The sequence below is a fragment of the Cervus elaphus genome, chromosome 12 (genome assembly GCF_910594005.1).
Source record: "Cervus elaphus chromosome 12, mCerEla1.1, whole genome shotgun sequence".
In the NCBI taxonomy this organism is placed as follows: Eukaryota; Metazoa; Chordata; class Mammalia; order Artiodactyla; family Cervidae; genus Cervus; species Cervus elaphus.
This window is the reverse complement of record NC_057826.1, coordinates 80411948-80437817: the sequence shown is the minus strand read 5'-3', so window position 1 is coordinate 80437817 and position 25870 is coordinate 80411948. Positions and strand designations below refer to the sequence as shown.

General features: G+C 36.2%; 1 protein-coding gene across 4 annotated transcripts in view; it reads left to right on the top strand.

Moving 5' to 3' along the window:
* NEO1 (neogenin 1) overlaps positions 1-25870 on the top strand; it is a 219182-nt gene that overhangs the window by 98485 nt on the left and 94827 nt on the right. For all 4 annotated transcript variants that reach the window (XM_043919671.1, XM_043919670.1, XM_043919669.1 and 1 more), the window contains exons 6-7: positions 22728-22882; positions 24416-24536. In XM_043919671.1, coding sequence (XP_043775606.1) covers positions 22728-22882; positions 24416-24536 — 276 coding nt within the window. The remainder of the gene's footprint in view (positions 1-22727; positions 22883-24415; positions 24537-25870) is intronic.

Genomic DNA, 25870 nt, shown 5'->3' with positions numbered 1-25870 from the left:
TCGCATCAGGTGGCCAAAGTATTGGAGTTTCAGCTTCATCATCAGTCCTTCCAATGAACACCCAGGACTGATCTCTTTTAGGATGGACTGGTTGGATCTCCTTGCAGTCCATGGGACTCTCAAGAGTCTTCTCCAACACCACAGTTCAAAAGCAATTCTTCGGCACTCAGCTTTCTTTATAGTCCAACTCTCACATCCATACATGACCACTGGAAAAACCATAGCCTTGACTAGTCGGACCTTTGTGACAAAGTAATGTCTCTGCTTTTTCATATGCTATCTAGTTTGGTCGTAACTTTCCTTCCAAGGAGTAAGTGTCTTTTAATTTCATGGCTGCAGTCACCATCTGCAGTGAATTTGGAGCCCAGAAAAACAAAGTCAGCCACTGTTTCCCCATCTATTTGCCATTAAGTGATGGGACCAGATGCCATGATCTTAGTTTTCTGAATGTTGAGCTTTAAGCCAGCTTTTTCACTCTCCTCTTTCACTTCCATCAAGAGGCTCTTTAGTTCTTCTTCACTTTCTGCCATAAGGGTGGTGTCATCGGCATATCTGAGGTTATTGATATTTCTCCCGGCAAACTTGATTCCAGCTTGTGCTTCCTCCAGCCCAGTATTTCTCATGATGTACTCTGCATATAAGTTAAATAAGCAGGGTGACAATATACAGCCTTAATGTACTCCTTTTCCTATTTGGAACCAGTCTGTTGTTCCATGTCCAGTTCTAACTGTTGCTTCCCGACCTGCATACAGGTTTCTCAAGAGGCAGGTCAGGTGGTCTGGTATTCCCATCTCTTTCAGAATTTTACACAGTTTATTGTGACTTATTACTTGCTGTTTATTTTATATTTATTTTAGACTAGGGAAATGATGTTAAACAAAAAGCAAATTCAAGCAATTGTCTTATTCAAGTTCAAAATGGGTTATAAAGCAGTGGAGACAACTCACAAGATCAGCAACACATTTGGACTAATGTACAATGCAGTGGTGGTCCAAAAAGTTTTGCAAAGAAGATGAGAGCCTTGAAGATGAGGAGTGTGGTGGCCGACCATCAGAAGTTGACAATGACCAATTAAAAGCTTATTGAAGCTTATCCTCTTACAACTACACAAGAAGTTGCCAAAGAACTCAACATTGACCATTCTACAGTCGTTCAGCATTTGACGCGAATTGCAAAGGTGAAAAAGCTCCGTAAGTGGGTGCCTCATGAGTTGACCGAAAATAAAAAACATTGTCATTTTGAAGTGTCAGCTTTTCTTTTTCTATGCAACAACACAAACCATTTCTCCATCAGACTGTGATATACAACACAAAATAGATTTTATATGACAGCTGGTGATGACCAGCTCAATGGCTGGACCAAGAAGAAGCTCCAAAACACTTCCCAAAGCCACACTTGGCCAAAAAAGGTCATGGTCCCTGTTTGGTGGCATGCTGCCCATCTGATTCATTCCAGCTTTCTGAATCCCGGCGAAACCATTACATCTGAGAAGTATGCTTAGCAGATAGATGAGATGTACTGAAAACTGCAACAGGATGAGCCCAATTCTTATGCATGTTAATACCTGACTGCACTTTGCACAACCAGCACTTCAAAAGTTGAATGAGTTGGTCTATGAAGTTTTGCCTCATCCACCATATTCACCTGATCTCTTGCCAACCACTTCTTCGGGCATCTTGACAATGTTTTGCAGTGAAAATGGTTCCACAACCAGCAGCAGAAAATGCTTCCAAGAGTTCTTCGAACCCTGAAGCACAGATTTTTATACTACAGTAATAGACATGTCTTATGGGCAAAAATGTGTTGATGGTAATGGTTCCTATTTTGATTAAAAAGATGTGTTTGAGCCTAGTTATAATGATTTAAAATTCACCATCTGAAACTGCAGTTATGTTTGCACCAATCTAATAAATTATGTGTCTTGACCTCAGAATTTTAAGCTTAGCTCACTTTGGGTCTCTTATTCAGTGACTTTAGCTATCTTGTCTTGAATCTGATATATATTCCATCTTTTTGAGGGAATGTGATCTATATAGTATTTACTACATTTTATTAAACAATATTTCTTTTACTTTAAATTTACCAAATTTGTTGAAGAGATCCGTGTTAGGAAGAGTGTTAGTAAATTTAATCATATTGTCAGGAAGTTTCTCATATTAAATACATTACACATCTTAAACTTCCCATTCTCTTCTTTAATTTTAGTTATATTCCACTTTCTTCATAAAAGAAATGATAGCCAGAATTGGGAACAGCAGGAAAAGTTGAGCAGTTTTATAATTATCTTACTAAAAATTGAAGAAGCTCCATAACGGAAAGGAAAAAAAAATCTAGTGAGAATATCTAGAAAATATTCAATATTTCTTCTTCATTGCAGATTTCTTCCCCATTTACACAGTCCCACCCTCTACCGTTAAGTGTTTATTGATGACACCTTTAGGTAAACCCAGTTTATACACAGGAATGAGATTTTGCCCCAACAGGAGCATCTTATCACAGTACAGTTACCCTCAATTTATCTGAACTATAACTGCTTTGAATAGTGACCTACATTTTAGAGTAACTGCTGAAAAGCTAAATGAATCTAAATCTATTCTGCTTTTCCACAATGTTCACTGTAATGATAATTAACTTTTTACTGGTCCTTTTGGTCCAGAAAGATTTCTTAGATTGAGATCACATCAGAGATTTTCAAACTTCTTTGGAGATTGGGGCAAGGAACTAAAGTAAAATCTCACTTTGAAGGCCAGAAATTTAAAACAGATCAACCTGGAACTGCTCTACTGTAGGGCTTCCCAGGTGGTGCTAGTGGTAAAGAATCTGCCTGCCAGTGCAAGTAGATATAAGAGACATGGGTTTGATCCCTGGGTCAGGAAGAGCCCCTGGAGGAGGGCTGGGCCACCCACTTGAGTATTCTTGCCTGAGAATCGCATGAACAGAGGAGTCTGGCAGGCTGCAGTCCATGGGGTTGCAAAGAGTTGTACATGAATAAAGTAACAGCATGCATGCACTCTACTGTAAGTTGGGCAGGGTGGGGGTGGAGTTTCCTCACCCCACCCCTCCACTGCCTTTTAGATTTTCTTTCTTGTCTGTGATTACAAATACAGAATTTCAGTAACTATATTAAAAGTAGTATTAAAGGTATTTTTCAAACAATATTTATTCAGAATCTACTTTAAATTAGGCAGTAGGCAGAATCCAATATCACTGGAGATAGAATCAAATAGGGTGAAGTCCTCTTCCTCAAGGATATAGTAGGCAACCTCCACAATGACAAAAGCTGCAATGTTATGTGTCAGCTGTCTTTGAGATTCATTCTTGTCCAGTTGATCTCAGTGATTCCTATTCAGAAAGTAGAAAGGAAAAAAATGACATGATATTTTTAATAGATAAATTTGTTCCCCAAATTCTTGACATCATATTGTAAGTCAGAAAAGGATAATGAGTCCAGGCTGTTTTTTCAGTTGTTCGTTGCCAGTTGCCATAACATGGGTGGACCTCAAGGACATTATACTAAATGAAACGTTAGAGAAAGACAAATACCATTTGATCTCACTGATAGATGGGATCTTAAAGACAACAGAAAACATTGGTGATCATTGGCAGTGGAGGGTGGGTGAAATGGATGAAGATCAAAAGGTACAACCTTCCTGTGATAGATAAACAAGCCATGGGAATGTAGTATTTGTAGCATGGTGACTGTAGTAAACGGTACTGGGTTATATATTTGAAAGTTGCTCAGAGAGTGAATCTTAAAACTTCTCATCATAAGAAAAATACTTGTAGTGACATTTTTTAATGTTAACTAGACTTACTGTGGTGTTCGTTTTGCAGTATTACATATATTGAATCATTACTTTGTACACCTGAAGGTAGCATGATGTTACATGTGAATTATTTCTCAGTAAAAGTTTAAGGAAGGAATATTTGTGTGAAAGACAAAATTCAGTAATGATCACAGAACTAAATTATTTTCTTCTATAATAGTTTGAAGAAACAAAATGGACAGAATTTGGCGTGTGAACTTTGGAATACTGAGAAATGACTAGGGTCAGTTAGGTATTCTGTGTCATTGTCAAAACCAGATCATTTGGGAAGATGCTGATCTTTACCATCCATTTCTGCTTCTGTCTTATATGGTAATATTCTTTTTCTCTCAACTGTTTTTCAAATGGTAGTACTTCTTTGATTTTTAAACCCTTAATCATAGTAATTTTCTAGTAATAAGAATGATGGAGTGCTGAAGAGTTATTTTTTTCCTGAGGAAAAAAATCTTTTCTATTTTTTTTCAACACTTCTCTGTGTTGGGAAAATCTCATAAAATGTTGAAAGATTTTACAGCAAACACCCACCACCTAGAGTCTGCAATTGACATTTTATTGTAATTGCTCGTATCATATGTATATTGCTATATCTAGTCATCTCAATTTTTTGATACATTTCAGAGTAAGTGGTAGACATCCCTGAATACTTCAGTGTGCATATCATTAGCTAGACATAATATTTTGTTTGTGGCATTTTTATTCTTTTCCGGGAAAGATTTATATACAGTGAAATGCACAGATCTTAAGTGCATTGTTAATGTGTTTGTTGGGCTACACCATGCAGGTCTGTAAGGGCTCTATTTGCCCAGCTCCAAGACCGAAAAAAGAGCCGAGAGTCAGCAACAGAGATATCAGTGGTTTTGTGGATGGGGGGATGTTACATGTCTGAAACAAGATCCTGGAGTGACACACCGCTGTGTGTAGCAGATGCTGGGGGCACGATATGGTGGCAGTCTTCATTCCCAGAGAAGCGGGGAATAGGAGGACTACCAGTTCTAGAGGAGTTGATGGCTCATCAGTTACCAGGGTAATCAGCAGAGGGACAGAACCCTCACTGCCTCTTTGATAAGCAGAGAGTTCTTTTCTGAAGCTAGAACATCATTGAACATCATTAGCTGGGGCCTGGGCCATACCTGTAGGAAGGTCAGTCATGTGAGTAAGGTATAGGTGAAGCAGGCACTGGTTATGCAAGGGATGTACAGATAGGAAGAGAACAGCCGTCTTGGGTGGCCTGACTATACAGTGTTCCAACAGGACGTGTTACTGTACAACCAAAACTGTTATCAAGATACAGACTATTGCCATCACTGCAGAAAGTTCCCTTCCCAGGAAATCCTCTCCTTACTGCCCCAGAGCCATCTACTCTTCTGGTGTTTTCACACTGCCTTATTTTTGCTTCTTCTAAAAGTGTCATATAAATGTAATCATGTCATGTGTAGTTGTTACATAAGGATTCTTTCACAAAGTATAACATTTTCAGTTCAGCCATGGTGTTGCATATATTAGCAGTCTATTCCTTTATATCGCTGAGTAGTATTTCTGAGTGTATTATAGTAGATCTTCTCTCAAAGTGGTTGTACCAATTTACCTATCTACCAACAATGTATTTTTGGTACCTTTCTACCAACAATGTAGAAAGTTTGTTGGTACCAATGTAACTTTCTCCCAACAATGTTCCCTTTCTCCGCATCTGGCTCGCATTTGGTGTTGTCAGTCTCTTTAATTGCAGTCATCCTGGTGAGTATGTAGTAGTATCTCTCCGTGGCTTTAATTTGCATTTCCCTGGTGATTAATAATGTTGAATACTTTATGAATGAATAGGTCATTTCTGTATCTTTTTGAGGTTATTTTCTAGATTTTCTAAACTTAGATTTCCTTATAAAGAGACTGTTAGGCAATTGTCTGTTTATTGGTTCCTGAAAGAAATGGCCAATAGAAAAATTAAAATATTAATATAATTTCAGGCCTTTGGTTTTCATGTCTTTAGAAATAATTGAATCTTAATTCTCCATCACTTCTACTTTTTTTATTTTGGGATTTGAAATTTTTCTCAGGATACCTATTTGAATTTCTCCTGAAGAAGCAAAGGAGTAATGTTAACTGTGCTATGAAATGTCAGTAATTTACAAATTGATTCCAAATATGTTTGCCTCCATATATTGTTCTTTGATAATATCTGTACCTGGAATAAATTAGTCTTCATCTTATTGCTGTACAAGTATTTTTAAAATCTGATCATAAAATCTGGTCATTGCATTGGCAGTGGTAAGACAGTTTTTGCCAAAGACCCTGGGATTTTATTTTTGGCATTTTATGCTTGTAGGTAAATTATTAAGATTCATTGGCCGTGAGGTCCAGTCAAAGAGAGCTAGAGAATCTAGATTAAATCACTGGTGTGTTAAAATGAGAAAATAATATGTAAGCATACTGTCACATTAGCTGCAGTTGTCATCTTCAGCCCTTTTTAGTGGGAGCATGATAATTGATTTTCAGTGGTGTGTAGCAGAATTATATTTTACATATATATGCTTTACATTTTGAGACTTTAAAGAGATTTAATAAAGTACGTGTTACAATACTTGACTCATAGCTGACACTCAACAGATTTTAATTCCCTTTTCTCTTGTAAAACCCTTAAGAGATATTGTTACTAATCTACTGATTGATAAAGCTTCTGAAAGCCCCCAAAGTATATTTTCCTCTTAAACCTTTTTCTTAGTATGCTGAAAATAGTTGGCCAATCAATGCATTTTTTAAAATTGGAATAGTGTGGACAGTGGAATTATGAGCCATTTTGATTTGCCAAGAAATTTTATTATAGTAGAATATTCTCAGGTAACTTTTATTTTCTTCACAAAGCGTAATCTGTATATTTTATCATGTTTATGTTATATGGATCTACCTGGAAAGTTCTTTAAATTATCTTTTGAATTAACAAAGAAGCTGTTTTCACATATATATTTCTTATATCTTTTTAAGGAAAAATAATTCCCTAAGATCACAAAACACATTTGAAGGCAAAACTCAGAACTTCTGATTGCTAGTATAGTACTCTTTAATCAGTGTTTACCCGTTCATTAGGGTCTTTATTTTCTCTCAGTGGTTTAAAAACATTTTTAACTACTATAAATAGTAAGAAATACAGTTTACTCTATAACCTAATATACATATATATGTCTGTCTTTGAAATAAGTTTTACAAAGCAATATCTACCCATACTTTGTAAGATAAACATTGTTTTTTAATCCACCCCATCTTGTCTTTTCCTATTCCATGTTTTAAAAAATTGATTTCATGAAACATTGATAGGTCAGCTGGCAAAGGGTTGGGAGTAGTCTGCTCTGATGGAGTATCTAATCACTGATATTGTTGAGAATTGCTGGTACATACTGATGTTTTTTTCATCAGTGTGTAACTTATTTGGTTATCTTTTTATGGTGATTTCTAAGACTACTATTGCTAGAGTTAAAGATATTAATGTTTAAATTTTGAAGTTATTGTTTTTACCTTCTGTGGACAATGTACTTCTTCAGTGCCTGCATCAGAATTGGCTGTGCCCACTGGACTGCCCTTGGTATACATGTGGGGGAACAGTTTGGAAAAGAAGAATTCTGCTTTGTACTGAACTGCTGGAGCATGTATTGAGCAGCACATTCAGAGACTTATTAAACTTCTACTCAGAGCTAACATGCTCATTTTCAGCTGTTATGTGGAATTTTCAAACATGCATACTTTAATTTGCATTTGGAAAAAGTATATAGAGATTTTTCTCTGCTAGGCCAATTTGGAGAATTTTCATGAGTGGTAAGGAGTGAAAAATAAATATGCCAGTAACAGTTTGATAAATAAAGATTATGTTTAAGAACAAGCTTTTCATCTTTGGAGATGAGGAATTAGTTCAGAAGAAGCTTGATTATTTAATCATTTTGATTGAATTATAGTTCAGGGAACTATATTCATTCAAGGTTTTCATAATGAGATTACAAAAATATTTCTCTAGACTGTAAATTGATACTGCAAAAATAATTGTATTGCTTTTTTGCATTATAAGAATACTTGATATTTTATATTCCCTCCACAAAAGCAAAAGGAATCTGGAAAGAAGAAAAATTAAAGTCACCTCTAGTCTCATCACCCACAAATATCATTGCTGTTAACCTTTTAGTTTATATATTTCAAGCTATTTCGTGAACAAATTCATGAGTCTTTTAAATGAAGTGATGCTATTTACTCTAGTTTTGTTTCTGTGTCTTCACTGGGTATCGTGCTCATATCTTGGTATCCCTCCTACCTGCCCACCACACTCCTTATCTCCAGGTAGCCACTGCTGTGCATTCTGTCACTGTAGGTTAGTTTGCATTTTCTGGAATTTTACATACATGCAGTTACACAAGTGTTATATGTGTTCTTTTTTTGGTCTTCATTCAACCTATGTGAGACTCACACACTATTGCATGCAGTTCCTTTTTTTTTTTTTTTGCTGAGTAGTATTCTAGTGTATAAATATATCACAGTTGTTCCTTTACCTTTGATGGATGTTTTGGTTGTTTCCAAATTTTGTCTACTTAAAGCTGCTGTGAACATTCTTGTAATTTATCGTTTAATTTTAAGGTGTATTTTATCATACAGAAAATTTTCATTTCTGTGTATCAACTATGTTGAGATTTTTCCTCTTGGAATTAGATCTTGCTTAGGCTGCAGATGTCCCCCTCTCCTCAACTGAAAATATTCTTTCCCGTGTTCTTCTAATACTTCTGTAGTTTATTTTTACTTTTTAATCTTTGGTTCATCCAGAGTTTTTTAAATATATAGTAACAAGTAGAGATCAAACTCTGTATTTTCCCAAGTGGATTGTTGCCCCAACACTATTCTTGCCCTACAGTTATTTGAAATATCATCACTGGGGCTTCCCTGGTTGTTTAGTGGTTAAGGCTCCATGCTTCCACTACAGTGGGCACAGCTTCGATCCCTATTCAGGGAACTAAGATCTGCATGCAGTGTGGTATGGCCAAAATAAATAAATAACAAATTTTTAAAAAAGAAATATCACCCCTATATAATCTGAATTTCTAAAATTATATAGGTCTTATTTCTAGACTCTGTTTTGTCAATTTGTCTATTCCTACATCAATATGGTACTGTTTGAGTTAGTTTTGATATTTTTTAAGAATTCCTCATTGTTTTTAATAAAGAATTTGGTCAGAAAATTTTTGAATTGAACTATAGTTGATTTATGTTAGTTTCAGGTATACAACAAGGTGATTCAGTTATATATATATTTTCAGATTATTTTCCATTATAAGTTACAAGATATTGAATATAGTCTCCTGTGCTACCCAGTAAATCCTTGTTGTTTATCTGTTTTGCATGCAGTAGTTTCTGTCTGTTAATCCCAGACTTCTAATTTATCCCTCCCCTCCCTTTCCCCTTTGGTAACTATAAGTTTGCTTTCTATGTCTGTGAGTCTGTTTCTGTTATATATATAGCCTCCCACATTTTAAACAATAGACTGGGAAATCAGCTTGTCAAATTCTCTCTAAAATTTTCTTGGAATAGTAAATGGCATTTCATTGAATTTATAGATTGACTTAAAAAAAAATTTTTACAAAATCAAATCTGGCCAGCCAGGTGTATGTATGTCTCTCCACTTTTATTATTTTTAGCTAAATGTTTTAAATAGGTGATACATGCCCAAGAAAAAAAAAAAAAATATATATATATAATGAAATATAACTCTGTGTCCCAACCACCTCCACAGAAGCAACCACTGCCATTAATTTCCTTTATATCCTTCTAGAGATATTCTGCTGTCCATGGGGTCGCAAAGAGTCAGACACGACTGAGTGAACTGACAGAGATATTCTATGCCCAGTCAAGCAAAAATTTTATGTGCAAAAATCACGTTAGGTGTAATCAGCGATCAGAGATGATTGTCACTTCAAGCAGATTCAGCTTTTGTGGGGCTTGGAGTGAAAATTATTTTGGAAGCCTTGTGTAAGAAAATTAATAGTTATTTACAATGAGAAGATTAGAACAAATTATAGTTTTTTTTAAAAAAAAAAAAACCTAAATGCTGTAAACCACACAAAATTCCAGAAAAATAACATTTCTTTTTGACTTTTACACTTATGTCATATTTATTTTGGCTGCGTTTTATTTCATTGTCTCATCTTAGGACAGTGATTTTTTTTTTAAGGTCATTTTCTATGAGAATAGAAAATTAAGTTGGGCCTTTTTGCTCCAGTGTTTAAGATGTGTGACATGAATATGACTCTGAACCTTTATGTCCCTGTGTTGGGTCATGTTAGTATAGTGGGTAGAAGGAATATTCTGGAATCCATTCTATACTGAGACAACTTACGTTTACATGGATGTTTTGGCAAATCACATAAATATATCATCCCACTAAACCAGCCAAAGGTGTATGTAGTTCAGTTTCCTCTTGGCTTCCCTTGAGTTCAAAGGTGCCATCAGCCACTCTACCATTACGCAACATGTTTATTGTTCAGTCGCTCAGTAGTGTTCAGCTCTTTGCGACCCCATGGACTGCAGCACGCCAGGCTTCCCTGTCCTTCACTATCTCCCGGAGCTTGCTCAAACTCATGTCCTTTGAGTCGGGATGCCATCCAGCCATCTCATCCTCTGTCATCCCCTTCTCTTTCCGCTTTCAATCTTTCCCAGCATCAGGGTCTTTTCCGAGGAGTCATCTCTTCATATCAGGTGGCCAAAGTATTAGAGCATCAGCATCAGTCCTTCCAATGAATATTCAGGGTTGATTTCTCTTAGGGTTAACTGGTTTGATCTCCTTGCTGTCCAAGGCACTCTCAAGAGTCTTCTCCAACACCACAGTTCAAAAGCATCAATTCTTCGGCACTCAGCTTTCTTTGCGGTCCAGCTCTCACATCCATACATGACTACTGGAAAAACCATAGCTTTGACTTTATGGACCTTTGTCAGCAAAGTAATAATGTCTCAGCTTTTTAACATGCTGTCTAGGTTGGTCATAGCTTTTCTTCCAAGGAGCAAGCGTCTTTTAATTTCATGGCTGCAGTCAACATCTGCAGTGATTTTGGAGCCCAAGAAAATAAAGTCTGTCACTGTTTCCATTGTTTACCCAACTATTTGCTATGAAGTGATGGGACCAGATGCCATGATCTTAGTTTTTTGAATGTTGAGTTTTAAGCCAGCTTTTTCATTCTCCTCTTTCACCTTCATCAAAAGGCTTTTTAGTTCCTCTTCATTTCTGCCATAAGTGTGGTGTCATCTGCATACCTGAGGTTATTGATATTTCTTCCGGCAGTCTTGATTCTAGCTTGTTGTACATCCAGCCCAGCATTTCAGATGATGTACTCTGCATATAGCTTAAATAAACAAGGTGACAATATACAGCCTTGGTACTCCTTTCCCAATTTGGAACCAGTCTGTTGTTCCATGTCCGATTCTAACTGTTGCTGCTTGACCTGCATTCAGGAGTCACAGGAGGCAGATCAGGTGGTCTGGTATTCCCATCTCTTTAAGAATTTTCCACAGTTTGTTGTGATCCATACAGTCAAAGGCTCCAACATAGTCAGTGATGCAGAAGTAGATGTTTTTCTGGAATTCTTTCGCTTTTTGATGACCCATTGGATGTTGGCAATTTGATCTCTGGCTCTAAATCCAGCTTGAACATCTCGAGGTTCTCGGTTCATGTACTGTTGAAGCCTGGCTTGGAGAATTTGATCTCTGGCTCTAAATCCAGCTTGAACATCTCGAGGTTCTCGGTTCATGTACTGCTGAAGCCTGGCTTGGAGAATCTTGAGCATTAGTTTGCTAGCATGTGAAATGCCTGCATTTGCACATTAGTTTAAACATTCTTTGCCATTGCCCTTCTTTGGCACTGGAACGAAAACTGACCTTTTTCAGTCCTGTGGTGACTACTGAGTTTTCCAAACTTGCTGGCATATTGAGTGCAGCACTTTCACAGCATCATCATTTAGGATTTGAAATAGCTCGGCTGTAATTCCATCACCTCCACTAACTTTGTTGGTAGTGATGCTTCCTAAGGCCCACTTGACTCGCATTCCAAGATGTCTGGCTCTAGGTGAGTGATCACACCATCATGGTTATCTGGGTCATGAAGATCTTTTTTGTGTAGTTCTTCTCTGTATTCTTGCCACCTCTTCTTGGTATCTTCTGCTTCTGATAGGTCCATACCATTTCATTGGTGTCTTAATGGTTTGTACTTAAAATAGCTTACTAGTTAATGGTTCTAATCTCTTACTGCTAAAAACAGCAAGCAGAGACTACCCTCATGTCTATGTAAATATGTGAGTCTGTCTGTTAGGTGTATCTCCCAAGGTGAAATGCTGGATTTTAAAGAGTATAAGCAGCTTAGGTTTTGCTTTACTATACTTTCTATCTATGCTTTCTGTCAGTTTGTATTAATTCCAAGATATATGAGAATGTCTATTTCTTCTACGCTTATCAATCTAAGAGGTAAAAAATAGTATCTTGACATTTTTATACAAATGAGGTTTAACATCTTTTCATATATTTAGAAATTGGGTATTTCTTTATTGTACAGTCCATTCATATCCTTTTCTCATTTTTTAACAAGACTGAGAGCTTTTTACTTTATTAGAACTTTTATATATTAAAGAAATTAGACCTTTGTGTGCCCTTTCCCCCATCTTTTAATTTGTGATAGTTATTAATGATACACAATTTTATGTAGCACAGTATGTCTGCCTTTTATGGTTTCTTGGTTTGTGTCATACTTTGTCCTCCTTCCAAGATTATTTTTAAAAATCTCATGTTTTCTTTCTAGTCTGTTTATGGGTCTGTTTATTTTTAACCATTAAATCTTAGATACGGGCTTTATTTTGGTATAAGGAATAAGGCCTGAACCCAGTGTTATTCTTTTCTGAATAGCTACGCCATTTCTAGGGTTATTTACTGAGTTAGGCATCTTTTCCTCCTGATTTAATGTGTCACTTTTAACATGAGAATTTCATATATACCTGGGTCTTTTTTTGTGGCTCCATTCATTTATACTTTCATGTCCTTTAGTAAAATTTTATAGTTATCTTCTTAAAGGTTTTTTACTTTCCTCATTAGGTGCATACCATTTAATTGTTTTTGTCGTTATTGTGAATTATATTTTTAAACTTATACATACATGTTATTGTATATGAGTGACAGAAAAGTATGTTAAGTATTTATACTGCTAGGTTAAAAATTTATATTTAGTTCTAATAGCTTTTCAGTTTACTGTTTTGGCTTTTATTTTTCCTTTTTAAATTTTATAAGAAATACAAGACCACTATTAAAGAATCAAACCATGTTAACAAAATAAATCTTCATTGCCCCATCCTCATTTCCACCTCTTTCCTCAGAAGTAACCTCTATCATCAATTTAGTGTATATACTTCTAAAATGTCTTTAAAAAGCATTTAAATGTACATCTAGAAGTATATATTTTTTCTTAATAAATAGGACCATCCCATCCATCTGTGTTGCTCTACAAACTGCTTTTTGACATTGCTTTTAACAGTCTTAAGATTACTCCTTGTTTGTACATGTCAGACTGCACCGTGTTTAAATGCTCAAAGCAGTGCTTATTTATTAAACTTTTAACATACAGTAAAATGTTAGAGATTTTGTGCAAATGCTGATAGTGAATCAGAGGGTGTAGGGTGGAGGACACAAATCCTGTGTTTCTGACAAGCTCCCAGATGATGCCAGTGCTGTTGTTGGTCTTACATTTTGGATGGCAAGGCTATAGCATATCCTTCAGCTAGGTGTACCATAGTCTAATTAATATCCAGTTGATTCAATCATTGAAGTTTCCCCTTGACTACAAATAGTGTAACAATGCACACTGGAATTTTTCCATGAAAGGTTACTTGAATTTTCTAGTAGTCATTGCCATGGTGTACTTGTTGGGGGGAACAGATTTCTCCAACCTCACCCACATATCTATATTTTTCTTTTTTTAATTGTACTAACTAGGACCTCTGGTAGAATGTTAAATAGTCTTACTGATAATGGTTCTTTGATGGGAACATAAAACTTGTATAGCCTGTGGTAATATTTGTAAAATTTTAAAATATGAAATCACTTTGACTAGCTATTCCTGCTAAGATTCTGTCCTCCTGATGATCTTACACATGTGTACAAAGATCTGTATACAGAGGTGCATATTATCTGTAATGACAAATACCACAAAAAAGACAAATATCATATAAGTCCACTTATATGAGGTACTTAGAGTAGTCAGATATGCAGATGACACCACCCTTATGGCAGAAAGTGAAGATGAACTAAAAAGCCTCTTGATGAAAGGAGAGTGAAAGAGTTGGCTTAAAGCTCAGCATTCAGAAAACTAGGATCATGGCATCTGGTCCCATCACTTCATGGGAAGTAGATGGGGAGACAGTGGAAACAGTGTCAGACTTTATTTTTTGGGGCTCCAAAACCACTGCAGATGGTGACTGCAACCATGAAATTAAAAGACGTTTACTCCTTGGAAGGAAAGCTATGACCAACCTAGATAGCATATTGAAAAACAGAGACATTACTTTACCAACAAAGGTCCGTCTGGTCAAGGCTATGGTTTTTCCAGTGGTCATGTATGGATGTGAGAGTTGGACTATAAAGAAAGCTGAGCGCAGAAGAATTGATGCTTTTGAGCTGTGGTGTTGGAGAAGACTCTTGAGAGTCCCTTGAACTGCAAGGAGATCCAACCAGTCCATCCTAAAGGAGATCTGTCCTGGGTGTTCATTGGAAGGACTGATGATGAAGCTGAAACTCCAGTACTTTGGCCACCTGATGCGAAGAGTTGACTCATTGGAAAAGACCCTGATGCTGGGAAAGATTGAGGGCAGGAGGAGAAGGGGACGACAGAGGATGAGATGGTTGGATGGCATCACTGACTCGATGAACATGGGTTTGAGTAAACTCCGGGAGTTGGTGATGGACAGGGAGGCCTGGCATGCTGCGATTCATGGGGTCGCAAAGAGTCGGACACGACTGAGCGACTGAACTGAACTGAACTGAGAGTAGTCAAATCATAGAGATGGGAATTAGAATGGTGATTGCCAGGGACTTGTGGGAGGCTGCAGAGTGGGGTGTTACTGTTTAATAGGTATAGAGTTTTCAGTTTTACACAATGAAGAATTCTGGAGATGGATTGTGGTAATGGTTGCCCCAACTTCTGAATGTGCTTAATACCACTGAGTTGTGCAGTTAAAAATGATTAGGATAGTAAATTTAATATTTTGCTTATTTTACCACATTTTAAAAAATTTGAGCGGGAAAGTATATGGTAACAAGTCACGCTGCTTGTTTCCCTAGTTTCCCAGTTACCCTCTGGACCAGTTTTATGTGTATCCTTCTATGCGTCACTGGTAGTTACATCTCTTCCCTTTGAATTCACATCTGTATAACACTCGGTCTTTTTCTCTTAAAATGTCATACCTTTTTCTTAACAGTTTGTTAAACACGTCTTTATTATCTCACTCACAGCATGCAGTGAAATGTCTTTGTAGCTTAGTAGTTGCTCATTTAAATACCTGTTTAATAATTGAGCAAATGAATGTTGTGGTCCTGGAGGGCACAAGAATTGGGGAGTTCTCTGTGTATATAGAAAGGTGGTGATGTGTACAATGTTCTCCTTTAGTGACCTCTCATGCAGGGTTCTCACACCTTAGCATGGTAGAATAATCTGGGAAAACTTGTTAAGATGATGATTCTGTGGCTGTTTGGAATTCTCAAGCATGTGTGGTGAAACCCAACAACCAACATTTTTCTAAGAATCTTTGCATTTCTCTGCACATAGTCGGTGATTCTCTCTTGGAGAAACATTGTCCTGAGTCATTTGTACACTCCTACAGTGCTAAAAGGAGAGAGCTTACAGATTGAGTTTAGCTATTTTGGGAGCATGTCTAATGTATGTATATGTGAAAATAATCAACCTTGAGGCCTCCATATCTTCTTTGTGTAGACATGGCACACCATTAATGTTCCTCATAATAATAGAGGGATATCATTCAAAGAATGCCTGTTCAGTCTTGTCAGGGAAGAGGAACCTATATTTAATTAAGATTTTTTGTGAACTCTTCACACAAAAAAAATCATGTTTATAGATGTTTGTCCAATTTAAGAGCTTTAAGAAACCTAAGACCCCAAGTTCAAGAAACATTGCACTAGGATTAAATTCTACAATTACATAAGCCAGCTTATAAACATAAATGTGAGTGCTGAAGTTATATGATTATTAAGATTTTATATCATCATAAACATTTAAAATCACATTTTAAAACATATGCAGAAAATTCACAGCAAAGAATAGATTTATTAATTTCTATTGGAGAAGCAGTGGTATAAAACGTTAAATCCTTGAGAAACTTGAGAATGCTTGAAAAATTCTTGTTCCCAACATGTAATTTTCTGATAGTGCTGACTAATGGAATTTTTAGAATTCAGGTAACCATTGATGTCAACAACTATTGAACAACAGCATTGAACACCTGTTATGGTTTAGGCCACTGAGGTTTCAGTAGTAAATAGAGCAGTGATGGCCTAGGAATGGGGAAGAAAGGGCGGGGAATGGGATGCTGTGGATCAGGAAAAGCTTCTTTTAAGGGATTGTTTTTAAAGATCTGAAGGATGAGTACCTGTTAGCTAAGTTGAGAGGTGGGGTTAAGAAAATGCAATGCACCTGGACGTGGAGATGCAGGGAGAGGATAGAAATGTAATTTCAAGGTCGTGTGGCAACTCTGTCTTAATGTTGCTTCGTAACTGGTTTCACCTGTTACACCTGGAGATTAAGGGAAACATTTACCTTCCTTGGAACAAGAAGCTTTCTCAAGAAGTGTTAAGGGTTCTAATATATTTTTGTTTCATTAGATGAGCCAGTACTGATAGCATATTTATGATTAGACTGTCAGACAACATCCATGAAGGGATTTCAGGCTGTTAGAAATGCTTGGGCTTTATTTGTTGGGTTTTCTTTAAGGGCTTACATGTAATTTTGTGAATTATTGAAAAGAAACTTAAAAACAGCAAGTGTGCAGTTTAACATGAAATGGGCAAAATTGCTTTGTTTCTCTGAAGTGCTTTTTTAAGAATTTCAATGCTTAAACTTTTAAAATCAAACAATAGAAACTCCAACATTTCAGAGCTAATGTAAACGAAAACTGTTATATCCTAAATAGCAGCATAATCAAGTAACCTTGAAACATTGGTGTTGGCCCTGTGTTGTTTTCTGTTTGAATTGAGTGGCAGTTTCCAGCATTATATAGCATTGATGTGATTCACTGATGTTTCCAGTAAGGGAATTTTGCAAGTATAATATGTTTTAGTATTAGGTTCTACTTGTGCATTTAGCAATTAAAATTATTCTTGTAATGATGATGGCATTAGAAGGGATTGGGAACTGTCAAAGAGAATTGGAAGGTTAATTATCTCTTTGGTAACGAAATGCATAATCTTCCATTACGATGCTTATTTTCTTATGGTAATTGACTCATTTGCTCTCTGGTTATCAATTTAACTTCCCGACCACAAACATCTGCTCTTACATTGTGTTTAATTGGGGTGAATTCTATCTGTGAAGAAGTTAAGATCCAGAGAACATTTTAAAGGTATTATTTTATGATTTATGAGAGGGGAAAGTAAATGATGAATGAAACATTGTTTGTGATGACTTTTTCTAATAGTCTTTGAAAGTCTGCTTACTAAAAATTCATACTAAAATTATATTAATTGGATTTTCTTTTGAAGAGAATATTGCTATTTTACAGAATTATGTACTCTGCCTTAAGGGGAGTCTCAGTCCTTTAGACTTAAGGAATATGTCAATTCCTCAGAAACAAGGTACCATAGGGGTTAAGATTGAAGGCTTCGAAGGTAGAAAAAATCATTTTGTGTGTAATTATTTAATCCAAAGAAGAGGGATGGGTACAAATTGTATGTGACTATTTGCTTATAATTTTTTAAGTGGAAGGGTAAATCATTTTTAAAGATGTTAATGGTTACCTATAGGTAAAGAGAGGGAAAGGGTAGAGAAAACAGGGTGGAAGCAAGACCTGTTGGACTATACCTTTTTTTTTTTCATATTTAAAATTGCCAGAAAGGAGAAGCAAAATGAAAATGACTCTAAAGGTGTAACTACTTGATAGTATTGTCACACAGAAAGTTAAAATTCCAAATGAAAGTAACTATTTCAAATAAATGTAACATAGTAATTGGACAATAAACACCAAGTAGAATAATCACAAGGACAAAACTCCAAAAATCCTCAACTTTTTTCTCTTGGTGGAAATGTTGGTCTACTGACTCTACTGGGTGTAAGATAAAGCATATAAGGAATTAAGTTGGCATCACTGAGAACAGAAATTTTTTGCATGAGAGAAAGGAAATAGAGATGAAAAATGAATAGGTTCCAGTTAAAACCTATAGTCCCAAACTTAATTGGAAATACTAAAATGAAATCATAATTTTATATTTAAAAAGTACAGATTTTAATCTGTACAAATCGGGCCCAAAATCAGTGACCAGAAGATACTAAAGACCACTTGGGTCATGTCAAAAAGGACTCAGGAAATTCCAGTGGATCTAGGCTTCTTTTGGTCAAAGATGAGGTAGTATGAAAATGAAAAGAGGGTTAACTTTAGTGGATTGAAACAAACCAAATATATTTTAATCCATGAACTCAAAAAAGCCTTCATTGATCACATCTGGGATGTGATATTAGAGAACCAGATCATTGTTTTGAAAACTGGTAAGCACAGAAAAAGAATCAAGCATTATCCTGTTCTTTCTATAAGAGTTATACTTAAGGGTAACCAAATAATTGATGAGGAGAATCATAGAAAGGAAGATTCAGCATTGTAAAGGTGTTAAGTTGGTGCAAATTCAGCCCAATCTCATTGTAGAAGGAATGATAGAATGAGTTACACTGTTTTGCAACTCCTTTTGTGATTATCAAAGACTTTTAACATCACGAGAGACACAGTCACACATGAACCCTCCTGATGGAAGGACAGGGCACTGCCTGTGAAATGGTCTCTTACAAAGAAGAGTGGATTTGGAACTGAGAGACCATGAATTGATAACTGACATTATGTGAAAAGCTCTTATGAATAGATAAGAAAACTGTGAATACTGTGACTGAAAAAATAGCAGAGTATGTGTATAGATAATTCACAGAAGGATAAATACAGGTGACTAACCAATGTTTAGAGGTCAACCCTAAATATTCACTGAAAGAACTGATGCTGAAGCTGAATTTTGGTCATCTGATGCAAACAGTTGGTCATCTGATGCGAGACGTTGGCTTAAAACTCAGCATTCAAAAAACCAAGATCATGACATCCAGTCCCATCACTTCATGGCCAGTAGATGGGGAAACAATGGAAACAGTGACAGAATTTATTTTTTGGGCTCCAAAATCACTGCAGATGGTGACTGCAGCCATGAAATTAAAAGACGCTTGCTCCTAGAAGAAAAGCTATGACCAACCTAGACAGCATGTTAAAAATCAGAGACATTACTTTGCCAACAAAGGTCTGTCTAGTCAAAGCTGTGGTTTTTCCAGCAGTCACATATGGATGTGAGAGTTGGACTATAAAGAAAGCTGAATGCCAAAGAATTAATGCTTTTGAACTGTGGTGTTGGATAAGACTCTTGAGAGTCCCTTGGACTGCAAGGAGATCAAACCAGTCAATCGTAAAGGAAATCATTCCTGAATATTCATTGGAAGGACTGATGTTGAAGCTGAAACTCCAATACTTTGGCCACCTGATGTGAAAAACTGACTCCTTGGAAAAGACCTGATGCTGGGAAAGATTGAAGGCAGGAGGAGAAGGGGATGACAGAGGATAAGATGGTTGGATGGCATCACCGACTTGATGGACATGAGTTTGAGCAAGCTCCAGAAGTTGGTGTTGGACAGGTAAGCCTGGTGTGCTGCTGTCCATGGGGTCGCAAAGAGTCGGACACGACTGAGCAACTGAACTGATGCGAACAAACGACTCATTGAAAAAGTCCCTGATGCTGGGAATTATTGAGGGCAGAAAGAGAAGAAGGTGTCAGAGGATGAGATGGCTGGAGAGCATCACCGATGTAATGAAAATGAACTTGGGCAAACTCCGTGAGGTGCTGAGGGACAGGGAGGCATGGCGTGCTGAAGTCCCTGGAGTCACAAAGAGTCAGACACAACTGGACGACTGAACAACGACAGTAACCAATGTTTGAAAAGAGTTAAATTCACTATTGATAGGTTTCCCTGACTTCATGTAGTTGTGCAGACTTTATTTTCTTAATTGCATTACTGTGTTACTTCTTAATATTATACATTCTTATCCTCCTTGGCTTCTACTGCTTACCTGGGATTCTGCCTGCTCTCTATGCTCTTACTCTTCATTTACTCAAATTATAAAGCTAGTCTGGACTTCTTCCCAGGAACTGCCCCATCTAGTCAGTGCAGTAGGTTAGAAAAATGAAAAAAGAGGAAAGAAGATCAGAAAGAAAGAAATAAAACTGCCTCTATTCACAGGCAGCATGGCCTAGGTAGATAATCCCAGAATTGTCTATAAAAAGCTGCTGAAACTAATGAATATGTTAGGCATAACCATGGGATAAAAGGTCAATATGCATAAGCCAATTTCATCTCTCAATACTAAATCAACAATTATAAACTAAAAAAAAAAAAAAGGAAGTACGTGCCACTTACAGTAGCATCAAAGTTTTTGAAATACTTAGGGATACACATAACAAAGTGTAAACAAAATTTGCATATTGAAATATATAAAATGTTGATGAGAGAAGCCAAAGATCTAAATATTGGAGTGAGAAACCATGCTCATAGAAAGAAACACTCAGCATTGTTAAGGTGTTAAATTGCTGCAGATTCACCCCAATCACAATCAGAATTCCAGCAGACTGAGCACGTTTTAGCCCAGCTGTTTTTTTTTTTTTTAAATGCTGCTGTTGTCGTTATTTGATATAGGGAATTCCTTGTCATTTGGAACTTCAAACAGAAGTTTGTAAGTTCCACTTGTCATGTATGTTGTAGAAACAGGAAATTATGGCATTACGTAGGAAGCTGGACTAGAGGATCTACTTTTACCCTTTAAATTCAAAATCTTACCTGAATCTTGTTATTTTAAAGTCAGTAATTTACAACTTTGGGTTAAGGGGAAAGGGAGATACTGGAATTATCAAGCTTTTCCCAATATATCTAATCTAACTCATCCCCAAAGATTCTGTCTCTGCCTCCCACCCTTAAAAATCATTTCATGTAATTAAGAGTGTTACTAATGGAAGTGTGTATGTTTCAGTGAGTGAACTATTTAAAGCCTCTAATGTGACATTAGAGAAAAACACCTACTTCTGCTTTATTGACTACACCAAAGCCTTTGACTGTGTGGATCACAACAAACTGTGGAAAATTCTTAAAAGAGATGGGAATACCAGCCCACCTTACCTGCTTCCTAAGAAATCTGTATGCAGGTCAAGAAGCAACAGTTAGAACCAGACATAGAATAGCAGACTGGCTCCAAATTGGGAAATGAGTATGTCAAGGCTGTATATTGTCACCCTGCTTATTTAACTTATATGCAGAATATATCATGCAAAATGCCAGGCTGGATGAAGCACAAGCTGGAATCAAGATTGCCGGGCGAAATATCAATATCCTCAGATACGCAGATGATAACACCCTTATGGCAGAAAGTGAAGAAGAACTAAAGAGCCTCTTGATGAAAGTGAAAGAGGAGAGTGAAAAATCTGGGTAAAAGTCAGCATTCAGAAACTAAGATCATGGCATCTGGTTCCATCACTTCATGGCAAATAGATGAGGAAACAGTGAGAGACTTTATTTTTTGGGCTCCCAAATCACTGCAGGTGGTGACTGCAGCCATGAAATTAAAAGACGCTTGCTTCTTGGAAGAAAAGCTTTTACCAACTGAGACAGCATATTAAAAAGCAGAGACATTACTTTGCCAACAAAGGTTCATCTAGTCAAAGCTGTGGTTTTTCCAGCAGTCACGTATGGATGTGAGAGTTGGACTATAAAGAAAGCTGAATGCCAAAGAATTAATGCTTTTGAACTGTGGTGTTGGATAAGACTCTTGAGAGTCCCTTGGACTGCAAGGAGATCAAACCAGTCAATCGTAAAGGAAATCATTCCTGAATATTCATTGGAAGGACTGATGTTGAAGCTGAAACTCCAATACTTTGGCCACCTGATGTGAAAAACTGACTCCTTGGAAAAGACCTGATGCTGGGAAAGATTGAGGGCAGGAGGAGAAGGGGATGACAGAGGATGAGATGGTTGGATGGCATTACCGACTCGATGGAAATGAGTTTGAGTAAGCTCTGGGAATTGTTGATGGACAGGGAGGCCTGGCATACTGCAGTCCATGGGGTCACAAAGAGTTGGACATGACTGAGTGACTGAACTGAATGTGACATTTGTATTTCTTTGGAGGATGGGTTACTCATCAATCTGACTGAAAAGGAAGATAATGTCAGTCTTATCAACTCTTTTTGAATCGTAATCATGGCTCTTCCAAAATGGTTTAAATCTTAGGGAAATAGACTTTCATATTCATTTTTAAAGACGGCTTAGAACTTTCCAATTTTTCAGTACCGTCAACTTAGTAAATATTTCTCAACAGAGAAACTCAGAATTATCATTATAATTACTCTGCCAGTTAAGTAGACTAGAATATCAGTTTTTAAAGATATGTTCCTAACATATGTTCCTAACATACCTTTAAAAATATGTTACGTTTTCCTAAAAAAAAAGTGAGTCTCAAATAAAAACTTTATGAATTCTGTGACTTTTTAATTGCTTGAAATATAAATAGCTATTTTTACTTTTATTAATATCTTAATTTCCTTTCTATTTTAAAGCCCAACCTGAATTCCTGAAGCAGCCTACCAATATATATGCTCATGAATCTATGGATATAGTGTTTGAATGTGAAGTCACTGGAAAGCCAACTCCTACCGTGAAGTGGGTCAAGAATGGGGATATGGTCATCCCAAGTGATTACTTTAAGATTGTAGTAAGTATCTTTCAAAGAAACTTAGCTCTGAAACCTTTAAGTCTCTTTAAATGTAGTCACCAAGAGATCTGTTATCCATAGTACATGAACTGGTGTATTACGATGAAGATAGAAAAATTCACTTAGAATACTGTTATTTCATTGGCTGATGAGATAAAGCTAGCCCAGAAATGTTTTGATAGCTCACATACGATCACAGAGGAAACCAGTGTTTGAACTCAGCCTGAAGTTCACATCCCCTGATCAATAGTCTAGCCCTCCTACTCAGACATACTAGCATTTTAAAATATAGCCTGCACCACTTTCTGGGTAATGATTATCCTGTGTGTGTATTCACATGTACCAGTTGTCTTCATAGCTCTGTAGTCAAGGAGCAGAAATATGTCCTTGTTATACTGATGCTCAGGCCCTTCAAAATAAGTATACCCAATGTTGGACAGTTGTGAAAATAGACATAAAGATTCTTTTAAAAAGTAAAGCAAAAGTAATCAATTAGCCTTAATCTATTAAGAAGACAGCCATGTCTGCTTTTTACTTAATAGATATATAGTAAATGCTGGTAAAGAATCCACCTGCAATGCAGGAGACCTGGGTTCGATCCCTGGGTTGGGAAGATCCCCTGGAGAAGGGACCGGCTACCCACTCCAGTATTCTGGCCTGGAGAATTCCATGGACTGTATAGTTCTGGGATCACAAAAAGTCAGACACAACTGAGCGATTTTAACTTTCACTTTAGTAAATATTATCCACTGTTACTATTATTATTATTTAATATCTTTATAATAGAATTATCTAGGTTTTTAAAAAATGACATATCTTAAGATGCATGTATGACATTCATAGACATAATCAGAAGTAATTATAGTTGTTAAAGACTTAATGTCTAATTACAAATTTCTCACATAAGTAATTCATTTTTCATAGGAATACAGTTTCTATTTTTAAAATGCATAATGTTATATGTTACAAAAAAGTATTTAATCCTAATTAAAAAGCAGTATGTTACAGTTAACTTAGCATTTTACTCTTTATCATTATTTTCATCCTATTATAAAAAAATCTTAAACTTATGTTGTATTATATCAATAGCAATAATGATAGTTGACATTCATATGGTACTTGATAGTTTAACAAAAACTTTTATGTAGGGGGGCTTCTAATCTGTTATAATGATAGATATTAGAAATAATTTTAAGAAAGTGCCTTGAATTCACAAATTCAGACTTTCACTATGGTGACATACTATTGCATGCCAGATATTCCACCAAGCAAAGGTATAAGTTTGCATACATTGCAGACATGTCTTTCTATAAGGATTGAAATCTTAATTGTTGATGATAATGTTTCCTTTTCTAGTCAGTTAAGTCAGTACCTTGTCATTAAAACTGAGTCAGTATGTTCATAGGTAAATAATATTCAGTATATGAATCATATAATTGTACTTGTGTTTTTCTCTCCAGAAAGAACATGTCCTTGAGATCTGAACTAATGTTCATCAGTTGAATCATAAAATTTTGTTTTTTTCTTCCTCAGAAGGAACATAATCTTCAAATTTTGGGTCTGGTGAAATCAGATGAAGGGTTCTATCAATGCATTGCTGAAAATGATGTTGGAAATGCACAAGCTGGAGCCCAGCTGATAATCCTTGAACATGGTAAGAGGGACTGAAATAGTAAGATGAGAGAGATTGACTGTGTGTGAGGAGCTCATACCTATCACAGGACCTATCACTCCAGGATACCTAGTGATTATTAAACTGTTTATAAAGGCTAATATATGGCATAACTAAGAGAGAAAAAATAGCCATCTAAATTATCTCTGTTGTTTTAAGTGACTGAGAAAATTTTGGATAATGTTGAAAAGAAATTGGTATTAAGAAAAGAAAAACTGAACATTTATAGTCTTACACAAATAAATGGATACTCTTCAGATTTAATCTTATTTAATCTTACAAATGTATTTCTAATCTTTAAAGTAGAAAAACTTTAATGTTTATTTTGCAGTGAATTTTTCTTTAATTTTTCCAAAGTAAAAATTAACTTGCCTTTTCTGATTTTCACACACCCAAAAAATACTTATTAAAAATTCAGACAACATTGAGAAGTAAAAAGGGGAGAAAAAACTCATTTTGTATCAGTCAGGGTCAGTTCTAGGGAAACCGCAAAGTAATTTCACTTAAAACCAAATTAAACAATTGAATATTGTTTAGTAAAAATCTGTTAACTGTAACAGGGGATTGAAGTACCAAGGAATTGGCTAGTAAGAAGTAAAAAGAATTCTAATGAATATAGAAGAATGGCAGACATGAGGAGCAGCCACTGGAGAGGATGTGGCTATGGTTTAATGGGTGATGGAGAAGTCGCCAGGCTGCCATCCCACAGAAGCTTGCTAAAAACAAGGCTACACCAGCAGAGTTGGGGTACTGACGGAAGCTACTCACCAGCACTCTGTACTGATAAGGTTTTAACACGTGTCAGGTGGCAAAAGGAGAAATACGTAAAGGGCTCAGCTTCATTTTTGCAGAGCAGGCAGTAAAGTATGAATGTGGAGCTTAAATAGTAAATTGATTACAGGCACATGCTTTAATCCCTGCCATCTAGGAGTACTGGGTATAGGCATGCATAGATGTGTATATGGTTTTCTAACCTGTTTTCTTGCAACAGCATGCTGTGGACATGTTTCCATATCATTGAATATAGATCTGCATAAACATTTTTCATTGTTGAATAGTATATATGCACTTTGTTTTATATAAATGACTCCCTATTGGTTAATATTTAAATTGTTTCCCGTTTTTTTACTATGATGAAAGAGTCTGTGCTGAACTTCCTTATATGATTATTTTCTCATACTAAATTATTAGAAGTTGAATTGTGAAATTGATGTGGATAACTTTTATGTGAAAAACTTTTATGTGAAACTTTTATGTGAAATTGATAAGGATAACTGTTGGGTATACTATTTGTTTTAGCAGGAGAAGTATTTTTC